The 16401-nt window shown below is 36.4% G+C and overlaps 1 protein-coding gene across 1 annotated transcript; it reads left to right on the top strand.

Moving 5' to 3' along the window:
- The first annotated feature begins 3466 nt into the window (after positions 1–3466).
- LOC126901031 (zygotic gap protein knirps-like) lies at positions 3467–15497 on the top strand. Its single transcript, XM_050677156.1, has 3 exons — positions 3467–3835; positions 12002–12079; positions 14410–15497. Exons 2-3 carry the CDS (start codon positions 12002–12004, stop codon positions 15397–15399), a joined length of 1068 nt encoding a protein of 355 aa, XP_050533113.1. The 5' UTR covers positions 3467–3835; the 3' UTR covers positions 15400–15497.
- The last annotated feature ends 904 nt before the right edge of the window (positions 15498–16401 follow it).

The raw sequence follows: 16401 nt of genomic DNA, 5'->3' as shown, positions 1-16401 counted from the left end.
GCTATGATTGACATGGCCAAATTTATAGAAAAAAATTATAGATCAAGNTATGATTGACATGGCCAAATTTATAGAAAAAAATTATAGATCAAGTTATTCATTTGTAAAAAATTTTTTATTTAATTTTCATAAATTTGTTTTATGAAATAAGTAAGAAAAATTAGTCGTCGCCATTTAAATTTTTTATGTTAGGGTAGATTTTTACCCTTTTACATTAGGGTTGAACTTTAATTTTACTCTTAAAAGATGCATTTAATTAATCAATTAGCCTTAAAAAAAAAAAAAAAAATTAATAAAAAATTCAGTAGCGTCTCTAAAAAATTGATGTATCCGAAATTATTGATCATACTATAAATATGTAGATTTACTTGCTATTAATAACAAGGCTCATTGACTGAATAAGAAATTTAGGTTACCCAGGTGTAGCGCCCAGCGGGTCAACTTACTGTTTGTTCCCTTCGCTTTGTGCATATAAGTTAGCGCTGAATTATCTGTGTATAACTCGAAAGGGGCGTACTCTAAGTATGACCTAAATTTATCGGTTGCCCATATGATCGCTAGACATTCGCGCTCGACAGCAGCATAAGGTTTTTGCGTATCCGACAGCTTTTTACTCGCGTAAGCGACGATATCCTTTTCCCCCGGTTTTTTCCGTGTTGAAATAATACCGCCCCTACGCGGTAATTATTGATCATACTATAAATATTTAGATTTACTTGCTATTAATAACAAGACTCATCAACTGGCACACAACAAAAAAATATTTTAAATTATCGTTAAAAATAACTCGAAATTTTTGATGACTTAAACGAAATTTTAATAACCTTTGTTACGACTTAATAATCCATTTACAAATTACCATTAAAATAATTAATTTTAATTACTTCGGTTATTGGCTCTGCTATTAGATGTTTCATCAAATATAAGTATAGTTTTCATTGTTTCGTCAGTAATAATCGTCTCTTATAGCTTTTTAATGGCTATTTCGTAAAATTCTTAATTCTATCGACGTATTAGACTCGGTAATTTAAAGTTTAAATAATTTTCGGGATTCTATTTTTAAATAAATGTAAACATTAACTTTATTGTAAATAACTTAATAATGATTTGTAAGCAGATGCATAGATGCAAGCTGTGTTAAAAAATTTAGCACAGCTATTGTTCTGCAAATAATTTCTATTATAAATTATAATTATTATGTATATTTGTTACTTCAGGGCATAAAATTCACAGAGAAACGTTTTGATAATATAAAAATATAAATAAAAATTCAACCCGTAATTTAAGTTTGCGAATTATTATGATTTCTATAAAAAAGTGATCCATTTAAAAAGCAAAATTTATGAGTAATCCGACGAAATACATTTTTAACAATTAAGACGATTGATCACTTCTTTAAAGAAGTGATGGATAATTATCTATTTTTCTATTCAAATAATATCCTAAATAAGACGAGTAGTAAAAAAATAAATACTTAATACTAAAATTGTAATCATACAAAAATCAAATATTACTTTTATATTACATAAAATTTAATGAAATTCAAATAAACTATTAATATGCCTAAACTAATGTGGGAAAAATTATTGTTTTAGTATTTTACTAATTTTATTATTCTCTTTTAATTTACGATATAATGTAGTTGTATTCACGCGGGTTCGTTAACGTTGGTGGTTTAATTTTGTTTTAAGTCTTTGGCTATGTCGAAGATAAGGAATAAGGTGTGTGCACTGTATGAATGAATGTAAAATGAATATTACATTATATAATTATAACAATTAAATGTATTATACAAATATCATAAAATTTTATATACACCAATGTGGTTAGGGGGGACCCTTAATACTAATGTCACAATGACGCTGATATAAACAAATAATAAATTATAAAAGTGTGTAAGTCTAAGAGAGAAGATGAACAAGCATTATACTTACCGACTAGTTTAAATGACGGATGATAATGTTGAATATTGAAAGGATCAACTGAAATTAAATGCAAGTGGTTGACCAACGTGTACAATATGTTGTGAACTGTATTTTGATGTATCTCAGAAAATATATAGACCCAACGGCGATAAATTGAGCGCACAGGGTACGACAATCGCAAAGGTGATATTTTACTTTTACAACAAAACTGCTGACTCACAAGCGCCATAGAGCTTATAACAGAAGAAGCGTTAAGATGGTGGCGACAATGGTGACATAGAGAGAAGACCGACAACAACTCGATGTAGCACAACGATAGCCTAAATAAGCACAACACAATTTCGCGACAGCATATCGATGTGTATCCAACAGTAGTATTTCAACTATAAATTTGACAATGAAAAAGAAACATAAAATGTTGGAGTAATCCTGAAAAAACAGCAGGGACATTAAAAGGAACTGTCAATAATTAATTTTTTATACTATTTATCATTATCCGAACATTAGCCGTTTAGATAATGTACAATCTTACTTCTTGACATATTTATCTTATAAGTTTTTAATTAATTGTTCCACAGAGGAACTTGCAATGACTTTGGTCTACACTCACTCTCCTCCAGACGTAAATTTAATGATACATCTTTTATTCTTAAAATTTTATATAATAATATTCAATGTCCCGAAATACTTGAAAAAATTGATTTGTCATTTCCGACTTTTTATACGAGATCAAAAACTGTTATTTTATCAGTCATTCCACTGTCAATCATATAGTTTTAATGAACCCAAAAGTCGTATGCTTCGGGTCGCAACAGCCTCGATAGCTTCGACTTTAACTAAAATTCTGAGTCTAAGCTTCGTCATTTATGTTTGAATTGTAATTTATAATTATACGCGTTATCTTTTTTGTTTTTTTTAATAATGTATTACCTTTATATTTATTAGCAAACGTTGTCGTTACGTTTAAAAATCTTTTTTATTTTACTTAATCGTAATCTTAAGTTAACTATATATTGAATTTTTTGTACACTGTCCTGCCTTCGGACGTAAATAAATAAATAAATAAATTATGTAGACTCGAAAATTATCAGTGACTTTCCGGCGTTCGTAAAGGTTTTTAAAATTATTTTTAGAATCAATAATGCTCAGGTCTATACCAACTCTCGATTTAGTATTCTCAAAAACCGCATTTGCAGGCTTTCAAATTTTTCAATCAAACTCAAATGATGAATAGATCAAATTACATTCTAATATGAATTCGATGTACTTCTATACATACAATTGCGTTTTAAAAAACAATATATTTATTCAATATTATCATTATGATTTAAACGTCGATGCGGTTGTAGATACGATGGCGTGACCGCAATGTATGGGCTGTTGCTGTCAGCTGCCGAAACGAGCGTCTGTCGGAGTAGGCTGTACATCGAACCTAGTGGGGACTCCCTCGGCGCATTGCCATTGGTGGACCAAAGCCGCGCCTTACAGTTGCCACCACTCCGGTAGCCCCCGTCGGTCGAAACGCATTGGCCCCCTAAAATAAACCAGATTCGCCAGTGCAAGCCGGCAGGCGCTCCGGATAGTCCACGTTTTCGTCGTTGCATCGCGTTGATCGCCGACCGGCTTATTCGAACTGACTATTTTTCGAATTCGCTAAAATTTATTGGAATCTCGACCGGAAATTTAAAAGGTTACTAAATACTGTACGAAATTTGTACTTGTTCGATCGTACATTATAACACTGTCTATTGTTTAAGTGAAGTTGTTTTTTATACTGTGCGATATTGTTTTACGCTCATCGACATGCTAGCAGAGGCTTTCAGCTCTTGACATTTGTTTTGAAGGCAGCCAATAGAATTTCAGGCATTTATTACGATTGGATATGCTAACACGTTTAATTAACACAAAATGTAAGTAAAAAATGCAAATTACTTTTCTGCTTACAAGAAAATTCACTTCTTAAAATATAATATCTTTGAATCTTTAAAAATTGAACGAAACATTTTTTGGCAAATAAATAAATGTTTCTTTATTATTAATGGAATAAATTACATTCGATTCAAACTTAGTGCTAACAGAGACTTAAACGCTCGCGACGGGTATGTAAATTAATTTTTTTATATCACTGCAGTACAAACTATTATCGTGCAGGTATCGTTTTAACTTCTCATTTGAATGCATCAATAAAGTAATTAGACTAAAATGTTTATCGCGAAATGCAAGTGTAACTAGTTTAATCGCGTTTTACAACTGCAATGCATGTCTTTGGGTTCATATACAGCGACAAATTAAATATCTTTAATGATGTAGTATTGCGTGCATCGTACAAGTCGGTGTTTGCCGATTAATATTTAAATTAAAATTAAATATCTTATCAGTTCTTGCCATTAACAATTTACTTTCTTCTCATCGGTGCTGTGACTCTTTTTAATAAATTCTCGTTAAAACCCAAAAAAAAAAAAAAAATACTTATAAAAATCGCAGTCGAATTATACATTTTCAATTCGCACTAATCGTTCAAGTCTCTCAGTAAATAATCTCGGCATCCTGTAGAATTTGCTATTTTATTGACGTTTGCTGTTCGATTGAATTTTCGTCACAGTAAAGTTTTTCTAAAAATCGAGTTTTTTTTCTTTAAAATGCCATGTTTTTATATTTATGAGATTTTATTAAGTTTTTTGGAACGTTAGCAATGGTTATGTTATTATAAGGACATTCTTACAACTATCACATGTTTGAAATATCTCTGTTGGAAACGTCGATGAAAAATAGCACTGAGTTATAGAATTATTTATCGGTATTTGCTTGTAATAGGATATGTTTGGGATCGCGATGATCACTTGTGTGGGCGAACGGATCACGAAGATCCAGCGCGAACACGGAATGGGCGTAAAGCTTATGTGTACATTACTTTGAAATATTTCCATACACACGGCCGTTAATAGACTAATAACAATATATCGATTTATAAACTCGATAGCGGCGGCAGCAGCAGCGGTAATTATAACGATATAAAATATGAGTACGGAATATTTTTTAATTAATTTAGTTATAACCCGATCGCGACCCGGCAATGTGGTACACGCCCACGCTCGATCATCGATTAATCGGTCTAAAATGAAAACACCGTGTGCAGGTACGCTATTGCGCGGATCCATCGATTATTAATTAATAATTTATTAAATTATAGACTATTATATGGTATGTTATTATTGCACTAATACGGCAGGACGCGTCCTCTGTACATGATGCATGTCCGGTCTACGATCTTCGTGTGAGGTTTTCGTTTGCATTGAGTTCTTTCCCTGCTCCTCTTACATTTTTAATTACACCGAGTGATTTTTAAAACGACCGCTTCAACTGACGGTATCGCATAGATTTCAATTTAATATCTCTCGATATACTTATAACAGAATAATTGTAGAAAAAGTATCTCCATACTTTGATTTCTATGGCTATTGTAAAATAACATATATATATATATATATTACGAAACGTTTGAAAGAAGGTCTTGTATAGCTCTATAAATAGGCAGTAATTGTTTCAATTATGTAACTAAAAAAGACGAATCTATTGTATGCGACCGAGTAAAAATATTTATCGCGGCCGCGGTCACACGAGTATATAATGTAGTTTTATGAGCGACAAGCACAAGAAAAACAATCATGCAAACTAACGCATCTCGCAGCAGTAAAACGAGCTCCATCAATAACTCGGTTGCGGCTAAAACAAGGCTATCGTGGGTATAATTACAAATTACATTGATCGCTTAATATGCAAATTATAGTGGCACATAGATTTAATGATACACAATAATCGTTAACTGACCAATTCGCAAATACGAAACTCAATTGGAAAATGAGCGAACGCACTTAAAGATTTTTTAAAAATCTGGTTTTAAAACATAATGGCGAGTGCGCTTTAATCTCAAGTCGACGATTTTAATCGACAACCGTTTTCGGTGTCGATACAATAGAGATTTCTTTTTCGACGCACCATAGAAAAGGTCTCCACGACCGTTCGCTGGGTTCATTGATGACGCGTGCTGGGATGAGTGGATTATATTACACCGTGTGTTGTACCCGTGAGCCGCCGAGGAGAAGCAGCCGACAGCGGTTACACGGAAAAAACAAAAAAAGAATAATAATAAAAAAGAACAACGGAAAGTAACACTACGTGTAGCGCACTCGCCGGCAGTATTACTATTTGTACTCGCTTTACACTCTAATACAATAATAATGGTAATAATAATAGCTCAGACTAATGAATACCGGATATTTCACAATTACTTGCTAATGGACATCACGATATCCGACCATTAAGACCCGCTGCTTTGCTCGCACCCACTTTTCAGATGCGCCTCTTCTATGACGCGTGTGTATCAATGTTATGATGATTTTCAAGGTGACCCACATCGCCCGCAAAGAATACACACTGCAATAAAAACAAACTTGTGCGTATCAATAATGATCGTTCAAGTTGAAATTGCACAAGTGTTGGACGCGGTACAGCACATCATCGCCATTAATGGTATCATTTAATTTGTTTTGGAATTTCCTAACCCATCGAAACCAGTTTGAGTATCCATCGTAGAATCCGACACGAGGAAAACAATGTTCATGCGATTCAACGAGGCTAAAAAAATTTCATGAAAATCGTTAATTAAGTTTTATCCGAAGGCGTTAGAACATTGAAAACGTGTCAATATGTATCGGTATATTATTAGTGAGTTGGTTATAGTCCTTACTTTTTTTTGTCCGTTTAACACAAAATAAACTTGTGATTTGCATAAACGGCACGTCATAACGTTTCCATTGATATTACATGGCACAATGGACCGGTTTCATTAACATCAGGCTTGTTTTATATGGACCATCAACGCGTGCATTGTTTTCTGTGCGAGACTCGTCCTCTAGTTTGCTTTCGATGCACAATGTGTCAAATAAGATCTACAATAGAGTTTTACACACACACACACACACACACAATTGCGCCGAGTAATAATAATACCAAACTATGGAAGATAAACACGACTCGTTACTACACCGAGTGGCGACGCCCATAAGTATAGATTACAATAATTATAGGAAAAAAAAAATGCCTACGTACATTTTTTACTAGTGAATTGTTGTCGCAATATGACAAAATTTAACCGAAACCAAATTGCCGCACGTGTACATAATTTGACGAGAGCTATTAATCTAACATTTGTGTAATATCTGCAATATAATCTAAAGCGTGCGGTTTAGTCAGCGTTTTTGACGTTGTTTTTCATTTAAATATTGTATTTTATTACCTGCAACAAGATAATCACGAGTTTTACAAAGACGAAATAGCAATGACAATTTTATACTCCTCCGTACAATCCGTTACTTATCCGAAAACGACGCATTTCCTTGGTTAAAAAAATTATTTAATCATTTTGTTCAGTTTGCAGTAAAATATGACTAACGATTAGTCATATTTTCCGCGATTTCAAATATTACAGCCACTTCCAACAAAATATTTCAAACAGAACTCAATGATTGTGACCGGAGTGGCTCTTCATAGGTAAACGATTATCATCTTGAAAAAAATATCATGTACATGATTGTGCATTCTTTACACTCACGAGTACTTAGCAGCAGTCGCAGCTCGCTACACTTACCCTAAATGTGTTTTGAAACGTTATATCCATTTATATTATCGAGGTGTCTAATTTAAATGCGACACGGTAGACGGTCTCGGGTGCTTACGACCCCATGAACGAAAAAGAACAAAATAATATCAAATCATTAATCACAGAGCAAAACGTTTCGCGGTATATGCAATGCCATATAAACGTAACCGTATACATTTTTTTACCATCATCATTATTATACCAGCTTCTTATCCGGGCCGCTACCGTTTTGACGGAAATCTAAATGCTCTCCTATTGTGCACCGCCCAGTGCCTAATGATGCAAAAGAATATTATACACTTCTGAATCGGTCTTGTTATATATTCTCCATATGCGAGTGTAACAATATGATGCCGAACGTGGAATCCTTTTCAACTCGGTAACCGTTTATTGCGTTTGGTTGATGATAATAATTCTCCTGGAGAGAAATACTTTTTAAAGCGGACAAAAAGAAAAAATTGACAACAGTAACGTTAATCTCATCTGCTTCGTGTATTATTGTTAGCGCGCAAACACCAGCATCGATCATTGTCATGCGGATCGGTTGGACTACTGTCATCAAAGGACCAAAGGACACGCATCAGTCAGACACATACGACACTGTGCCGTTATTTAGATTTTATTATTATGACTTTTTGTCGCAAAAGTAACCATCATAAAATTTAATTGGTCAACGAAACGCTTAGTCACGGTGCATTCTATTTATTACATTAAAAAATGTTACTGCAGCATATTGATCCATCACTGTTGTGCACTACTGTCATGATAGAATCACGGCAGCAACGCGCTGTCGTATGATAAACGCTAAATCAAAGCATCAGTCTTAAAAAGGAAATAAATTGGTCGTGTTACTGTTCAGAACTGCAATGCTATTAACATACAGAAAAGACGTTATTCAATGGCGATATTTTTTAAAGTTCATCAATGAGATAATTTTTTATAATAATTTTGCATTGTCGTTCACACGCATTTGAATATAAACTATAAGAAAAAATAACAAAAATCCACCGTAGTGGAAGGAGAACCGCGATAACGGCCGTTGTCCGAGAAGTTCTCATCGGCCCTTGAGCAGTTGTCTGAATATTAGATGACATTATGTATATTTTTTCTTGTAGTAGTCATCGTGTCGCCATCGTCACCGCTGAGTGACAGATTGTTTATATAAGATCTCAAGTGCCGATGCAGTTGTTTTTTTCTTTCTTAATCATTATAATAACAACAATAATAGTAATAATAATATGGTCTCGACATTACCTTGTGCATGAGCGTCACAGAACAATGAACCGTACGACACGCATCATCCCTTTCACACTGTTAAAAAAGCCGACGACGACTGAAGTGGTTTTGCAAAACACGTCTCCTAGCACAATATTAATGATCATACTCGTAACACGCATAGGGGATAGTTAAAAAGAACTTCTCGAGACACTAGTCGGCATAGGGTCAACACAGCACATAGGACTAGGTGTACATGTTTACGGTTAATTTGTCAATGACAAAAAGAAGTGACGCTTACATAAGGAAGTATTTTGAAGAGAGAGACAGAGAGTTAATATTGTTTGAGGGATTAAGCGGATGACTTTGATTAAGTTTCGGGCTACTGGCGAGCAGCTGCCACGCGGTTGATGGCATGAAAACCGTTTGGTCGATTGCCAAACAATCTGCTTTAGGTGCGAACGCATCAGAAATACAAATAGCTATTCTGCAACAACCGTTGCGATGTACGCAGACGCATTTTCTCAAGTTTGCCGCTTGGACTTAACCGTAAAGAGTTAATGTAGCGCGAGTAGAGTACTTGGATTTTATACGTCATCTGGTACACGCATTACTATAAGGGACTGTGGTATTTAGAGACCAATTAAAACTTAAATTAAATCAGCGCGCATAACAGTTTTTGTGGTTTTCATTTACAATAAAGTCAACCGGTAATGGCCATCGCTCTTAATTATGAACTCGTGTAAAACTTGTCCGCAGACCACAATAACAAAAATAATAATATGTAAAACCGTCAGATATAAAAGAAGAAATCCAAACGAGCAGCAAAGCCTACGATGAAAGTCAAGTAGAATGTCATACAGGTTTTTTGTAGAATGCGACTATTTAGTTTTACAAAATGTTTTATTATAAAATTAGAATAACATTTAGTGTATTAAATATTATTCTTCTTAAACGTTGATCCGGTTAGGCGCGGTGTCAAATTTCCTGTCATGAACACGAGAAAAACTAGATAAAACTATAAAAGATACTAGGAAATATGTTTGTCTTAAAGTATTATATGTTAAATAAGTTTGTAGTCGAATTTCTTACAGTCCATAATTAATGACCACCGCCGAACGGGCTGGTCAATGTTAAAAAATTCGGAATGTTTGTTAATTCGTATATTCAAACGTAGAAAGTCAACTGTCACAATTTAAATAATACTATTACTACGTTATTTATGTAACGCTTTTATTGTGGCGATAATAAATTGAAGAGGATCAGGAAGCTGAGTACCATATTTGACCTCGGTATACGCAAGAGTGATTGGTTATATTTTGAAAAGTTTCAAACGACTAGCGTTCTGGCTCCTACGTTTTATGACACATTATATAAATGCCTATTCATAAAAATATAATCTTAATTATAAGCCAAGTGTGTAAATAAATAGTAATTTACATTATTCATACCAAATGAAATCCGATGATATGCGCACGTAGGTGAAAAAGAAGAAGAGTATTAGTGTGGCCGTCCGCTACTGAATTAGGAAGCCGGCCAAATCAGCAAACCGGTCCCATTTTCCACCAGCATCAATTTTTTATAGACACGCGCTGAAACATCCGAGAATCGGCGTGTCGAAAAACAGTATATTCCGAGCAAGCCGTACACGTGCTTAACCCCTTTTGGCTGTACAGCCAAAAGGGCCTCTGTCTACCGACAGTTGTTGACGAATGGCTAGCGATTAGGTAAATTTTTTACTCTACTAATCAGTCATTCGAGAATGTCCAGTGAGCATTTACAGATTGTTAGGATTGCCGTGCAAGTTAATTGCCACAACCGTTTGGAAACGGTCGTATTTCGGTAGCGCCCGAATCGTTTTGAATGTTACTGTTGTTGTTATTGTTGTTACGTTGGGTGGGCTGCCGCGGCAGTGAAGACAACACCACAGTACAGTGTGTTGGGTCTGTTTCGCGCCAGAGAAGAGCGTATACCGGTCGGCGGCCCACGACGTACGCCCACCGGGTACGGTGTTGGTCAGTCGCCGATCAGATATATTATTTTTTTACATTATTCTTTGCTCAGATCGCGCGTACAAAGTTTAATTAAACTCGGTTAACCATATTAAACGATATCGTCCGGTAGCAGTTGGAAAATGCGTGAGCATAACGTATTAATTTTATCACACGTTGCGTCACGTAAACCGATTTTGAAGATCGATAAAAAAACTCGCGGTTTTCGGTACTAACTCGGTGGTCTCTACAGCACCGTAATGTTCTTGAGAGATCTATAGGCCTTATGACAATCTCAAAGTCCCTGGAACTCTGTTGGAATTCTTCAGTAGGCCGTAAACACGTACCACGCTTACGACATGCGACTCCACTAAATTTCACGTGGAATCTCGCTACCTGTGATATTACCATAAATATGGCCACGCACATAGATCCTCGGCTCTGATAACAATGTATCGCGACAGTGACCAAAAGTAAGCCTTTTCTGTAGATTTACAGTCGAAAACCACAACAGCACTGCTGCCGCCGCTTGCTCATCTACAGTGGCTCGGTAGCATGTCGAACGCGTCTGATAATTATTTCGTGACTTGGGGCAACGATGATCATATAAATACATGCGCACCGCTTTATTGATTACCACTGGAACATCCGCTACGCACATGGCATGCTTAAGAAATGTAAAATAATAAAGCGATAAATAAATATACACACTGTACGCGTGCAGTAAGTTTAGATGTACACATTGACTCGCTGATATACCGGGAAACGAGTCGTTAAAACAAAAATACACACACACCTGGTCGACGGATATTAATCTCGATTAGTTGGCATGACGCGAAATCGTCTTCACTGCGGTTGCGCATTCATAGAAACTAATTCTAGAACAATTACTTAGTACGAAAAAAATATAACATAGATCCAGGCAAAGCCATACATTCCTCGATACGTAACTACCGAGTAGTAGTTCTTTTTAAATATTAAAATAATATGTTAATGTCACATACCAGTGATTTTTTTGGGTTACCTACACATCAGTGTAGATATCCTTGACCAAATCGTTTTAATGTATTACAGTGTTATAATATATATATATTAAGCAAAAAAAACATCCTATAATTCGACGAGGTCGTGCCCATCATTAATATTTAAGCCCCTGTCGCCTATATTTCACGTAATATGTAATAAATATTATTATTTTTTTTACTTTATAGATGAACCAACAGTGTAAAGTTTGTGGAGAACCGGCCGCCGGCTTCCACTTCGGAGCATTCACCTGCGAGGGCTGTAAAGTGAGTATTTTATTTTATACAAACATCTCCGTTTATAGTTTATAAGTTTTTTTTTTTAATTATATACATTATTATTGAACGGTAAATAAACACATAAACAATAGAAAGAAGTCATCCATAATTCTGATACATGTGTGCGTATGAAATGTAAGGAAAACGCTAATTACTAACCACTGTACTTGTCACGTACGCAAAGGTATAAAAAAATAAAATAGGAATTTTATTTTTCCTCTTGTCTCGTCTTTGCGTGTCTTCGATAAATTAAGATATTATATACTACTCGGTAATTAATTTAAACGTATCAAAAGTTCGAGTAAATTATGTTATAATAACATTTGACAACTGAAAATGTTTGCCGAACAACTATAATAATACTATCGGGAGTTAACATAATGGAGGTATTTGTATGAATTTTCGTGATAAGACATCTCACTCGTTTTACTAAGAAGATAAATAAACCGTTTAATTGGGGAAACTTAAACGCTCGAATGTTTAAAAAATCGCTTATAATGAATTTCACTTAAGCAATTTTCACAAACTATTATTCTATTTTCGAAGAACAAATTTGATCATTTATAAATAATGCGTTTAAATACGATAATATTTGAAACAATTGCGTGAAACGAAAATGTTTTTTCTTGCAGTCCATTTGAGACTATATGCGTCAGGCAATGATAATTCACAATGATAAATTGTGACGAAGGAATTAGAGTGCGCTCATCCGACGACTTAGCGACCGGTTCTCGGCAGGACGATCTAGTTATGTTGTGTGGCCCGCAGCGGGTTATGGAATGTGACGGCATCCTTCGCCTACATCTTTGTGTGTCCGCGGTCGCGCGCGCTCGTACGTGAGATAAATGTCAAACCGTCCGATTGAAAAAATAACAAACGGTAGAAGAAAACATATTGGTTTCATGTATAAAATCTCATGTATATATCGTTACGCTCACTTTAATGACAACGACCTAACTATTGCCACTAACTAATTGTCTATCTGTGCAAACCGAGCTATTAGCACTACACATCACCGTCGTGACATCGATCGTCTTCTTTCTTGGAACCTGCGGATCGTGTCGTTAAATTTGTAGTATGCGCTGTAACGGCCAACATTTTATATCCCGAGCGCATCACTTAGCAACAAATGACATTTTTTATTGTTTTACGAGCATCCAATGATTTTATTGAACCCGTTTCCGTTGGTTTTTTAATATTCGTTGAATTATTAGTAGCTTAAAATTTCACCGTTTCCGGAGTGATATTTAATAAAAAATAAAATACAACCGATTAGGAATTGTTGTCATTGTCGTCTCATACGACACCACCTAATGCCTGACAAAAGTCGACAAGTTCGATACGTGTTATTCTGTCTGCGCCATGTTAATAGTTTTCACAAAGATACGTGAACTCTACGAACTCGTCATCGACAGGTTACCATAATGATACAGGCGTGAAATTTCCCAACTCTAAACGCGCAATATGCTCCACGGTAACAATGATAACGTATATTATGGTCCCGTTGATTTTTCGTCTATAGATAGCTCGGGGTGCCGCCGCCATTGTAGCGGTTTGTTATTGATAACGCGCTGGTGTAGATTAAACGTCGGACACGTTACCTGTCGTTTCATTCACAGATCTCGGAGGAATACCACTGGACATGATTTATGCGGTACGCAGCGTCCAGCCGCCCTCGCTTTACATATATGTGTGTGTATATATGACTCATTAGTGTTTAGATACGGATCGATGGAGGCGGCCGCACTACATTCTATGTGCGTTTCGCCACGAAGACATCTCGGTCTGCATAATATTATTATAGACGCGTACGCTTGTGTGTATCGTCTCGTGTGATCTATCGTTTTTAATAACGCGGCCCGAGTCGAAATCATATTATATATCGTGTGCACGGTCGTGGGAATAATGTCAGTGTCTCGGCGACGCGGTGGATCGTAGCTCCGAGCTGTACACACACACCGGACACGCCCTTATATTACATGTGCACATGATCTCGCGACCGTATTTTCCGGCTAAACGCCACGGATCCATTCATATAATATGATTATACTTGACCACGCACTCACGCATCACCTACACCGTAACACGAGCCTCGCCGTACAAAACTCCGTGTTGTGTTCCCTCGACACGGTTTTCACGTGCAGTTCCCTTACATTGCGCGCACATTTTCTCATTCGCGTTACTCTCGGTCGCATCATAACACCCCGTTCACCGCGTCTGCACACCTCCTGGACACCCTCCTAATTAGCTGTTTGACCGAACAGCGCGGTGTCACTGTTCTCAGTAACTAACGTGCTGTTTGTTTGTTTGTTTTACAGTCTTTTTTCGGCCGAACCTACAACAATTTGAGTTCCATTTCGGAATGCAAGAACAATGGCGAGTGCGTCATCAACAAAAAAAACCGGACATCGTGCAAAGCGTGCCGACTCCGGAAATGCCTATTGGTGGGCATGTCAAAGAGTGGATCCAGGTACGGTCGCCGATCTAACTGGTTTAAGATCCATTGTCTCCTTCAAGATCAAAATGCAGCAGCGGCTGCGGCCACTCATGGCCACCATCGGCCCCCTTCTCTCAACATGCCCGGTGGTTTTAACGGGTCGCCCCTATACCAAGCCGGTTTGATGCACCCCGGACATCATTTCCTCGCCACCGACAAGTTCCTGCAGGCCCGGCTTAACGGTTATGGTGCCGCGCTCATGGCACAAGACGACGCGTCTTGCCGAACGGCCGGTGACGCGGCATGGGTGAAACGTGAAAAGTGTTCGGCGTCTGACGATTCCGGAGGTTCGTACATGCATGACGATGAAGACGGGTCGTGCAAGGCCAGTCCAGTGCGCCGGCATAGCCCATCGCCGAATCCTCCCGACATGGCTCCGTCGCCTTCGTCATCCACGTCCAGCGATGCTAAACGCGTCCGACTATCCGTTAGCCCGACCACCGTTCTCAACCCTCGCGTATCTGGTTTTCATTCGCCGTACTACCCGTTGTCTGTCACTCGGCCGGGCCTTACACCTTTCGGCGGAGGTCTGACACTTTCAATGGCTACGGCGGGTTGGTACGCCAACCGTTCCGCTACTGGTGGTGATCTCATGTTATCCAGTCCAGCACCGGGTGGTGTCGCTGTCGAACAAGAATATCCAATCGACTTGTCTTTTAAGAGTACCTCTTCGCCTCCCCCAGAACAGCAATATGCCAAATACAGCCGATCGCCCCCTCATTCGGACATAAAATCAACAGAGGCTTCTTTACCTCTACCGCCGTCGCCGCTAGATTTGACGAAGAGAACAGCTGAAGTGTCATGTGATTAAATGGTAATCGCTAAACATTCTATAAAAAAAAAAAACCCTTTGTACACGAAACCCGTAAAAATTTTTTTTGTAAATATGATGTAAACAACTTAATTTTATTTCATTGCTAAACGGTAGTTAAATCATAATATTATATTGTTATTATATAATAATTGTCGCCATTTTATTTTTGGCATCGTCCTAGTCATTTTAAACAAAGAATAGAAATGTAAGCCATACGATAACAACAAGAAATAGTTAATCAGCGACACGCGAGAGCATGCGTACCTAATAATTTAATTGTAACCGGTTGTTTAAAGGATGATATTTACATTGCGGTAACCCCGTTGTCCATTTTGGGTTGTCGAGAAAAACAAGCAAATGTAAAACAAAAAACCTTTGGTGGGCATAACACGGTATCAAAGACAATAGGAGTTTGTCATACTCGTCGCCGTATCATGATAATGACACTAACAATACCGGTGGGCGTCTGTCTTCGGCATTATATTACTGTACTGCAAACATCTTAGGTCCACACCTGTAATTTATTACCCGTATTTCAAATATTATTATTATTATGTGGTAAACAATAGCACAACTTAATTCGAGCTCTCGTTTATGACATTAACTAAGTGCAAAACGAGTCCAAAGCCGTACAGACAAATCGCCCTTTTTCTCTCTTAAACAATTCCCATAAAAATGTAAACCACGTGTTTCTATTTTATTTATTTTAAATTTAACTATATATATTTTTTCGATAATTTTACAATTCTTATTTAAATATTGTTTTATATAATTATATTATGAATTTTTTTTGTATGATAAGTTGTTATTATTTTCCAATTAGTATAAGGGATACGGCCAGTATGGAATATCTTAATGTTTGTACATACTTATAACGATATTTATAAATTATTATAAACATTAATAATAGAATATTAAAACTTGTAATTATTAGTTTATCATTTTATTATTATCATATTTTTCTTTTCTTTTTTTTTTTTGTTATCTATATTATTACAA

Source organism: Daktulosphaira vitifoliae, unplaced genomic scaffold, assembly GCF_025091365.1.
Source record: "Daktulosphaira vitifoliae isolate Bord-2020 unplaced genomic scaffold, ASM2509136v1 Scaffold_3, whole genome shotgun sequence".
In the NCBI taxonomy this organism is placed as follows: domain Eukaryota; kingdom Metazoa; phylum Arthropoda; class Insecta; order Hemiptera; family Phylloxeridae; genus Daktulosphaira; species Daktulosphaira vitifoliae.
Note: the sequence above shows the minus strand (reverse complement) of the source record. Positions and strands in the feature narration are given on the sequence as shown.

Excerpts from the sequence above, each read along its gene's own strand:
- LOC126901031 (XM_050677156.1), top strand. The coding sequence starts at position 12,002 with ATGAACCAACAGTGTAAAGTTTGTGGAGAACCGGCCGCCGGCTTCCAC. Across the intron at positions 12,080-14,409 it reads TCACCTGCGAGGGCTGTAAA|TCTTTTTTCGGCCGAACCTA; the intron begins GTGAGTATTTTA and ends TTTGTTTTACAG.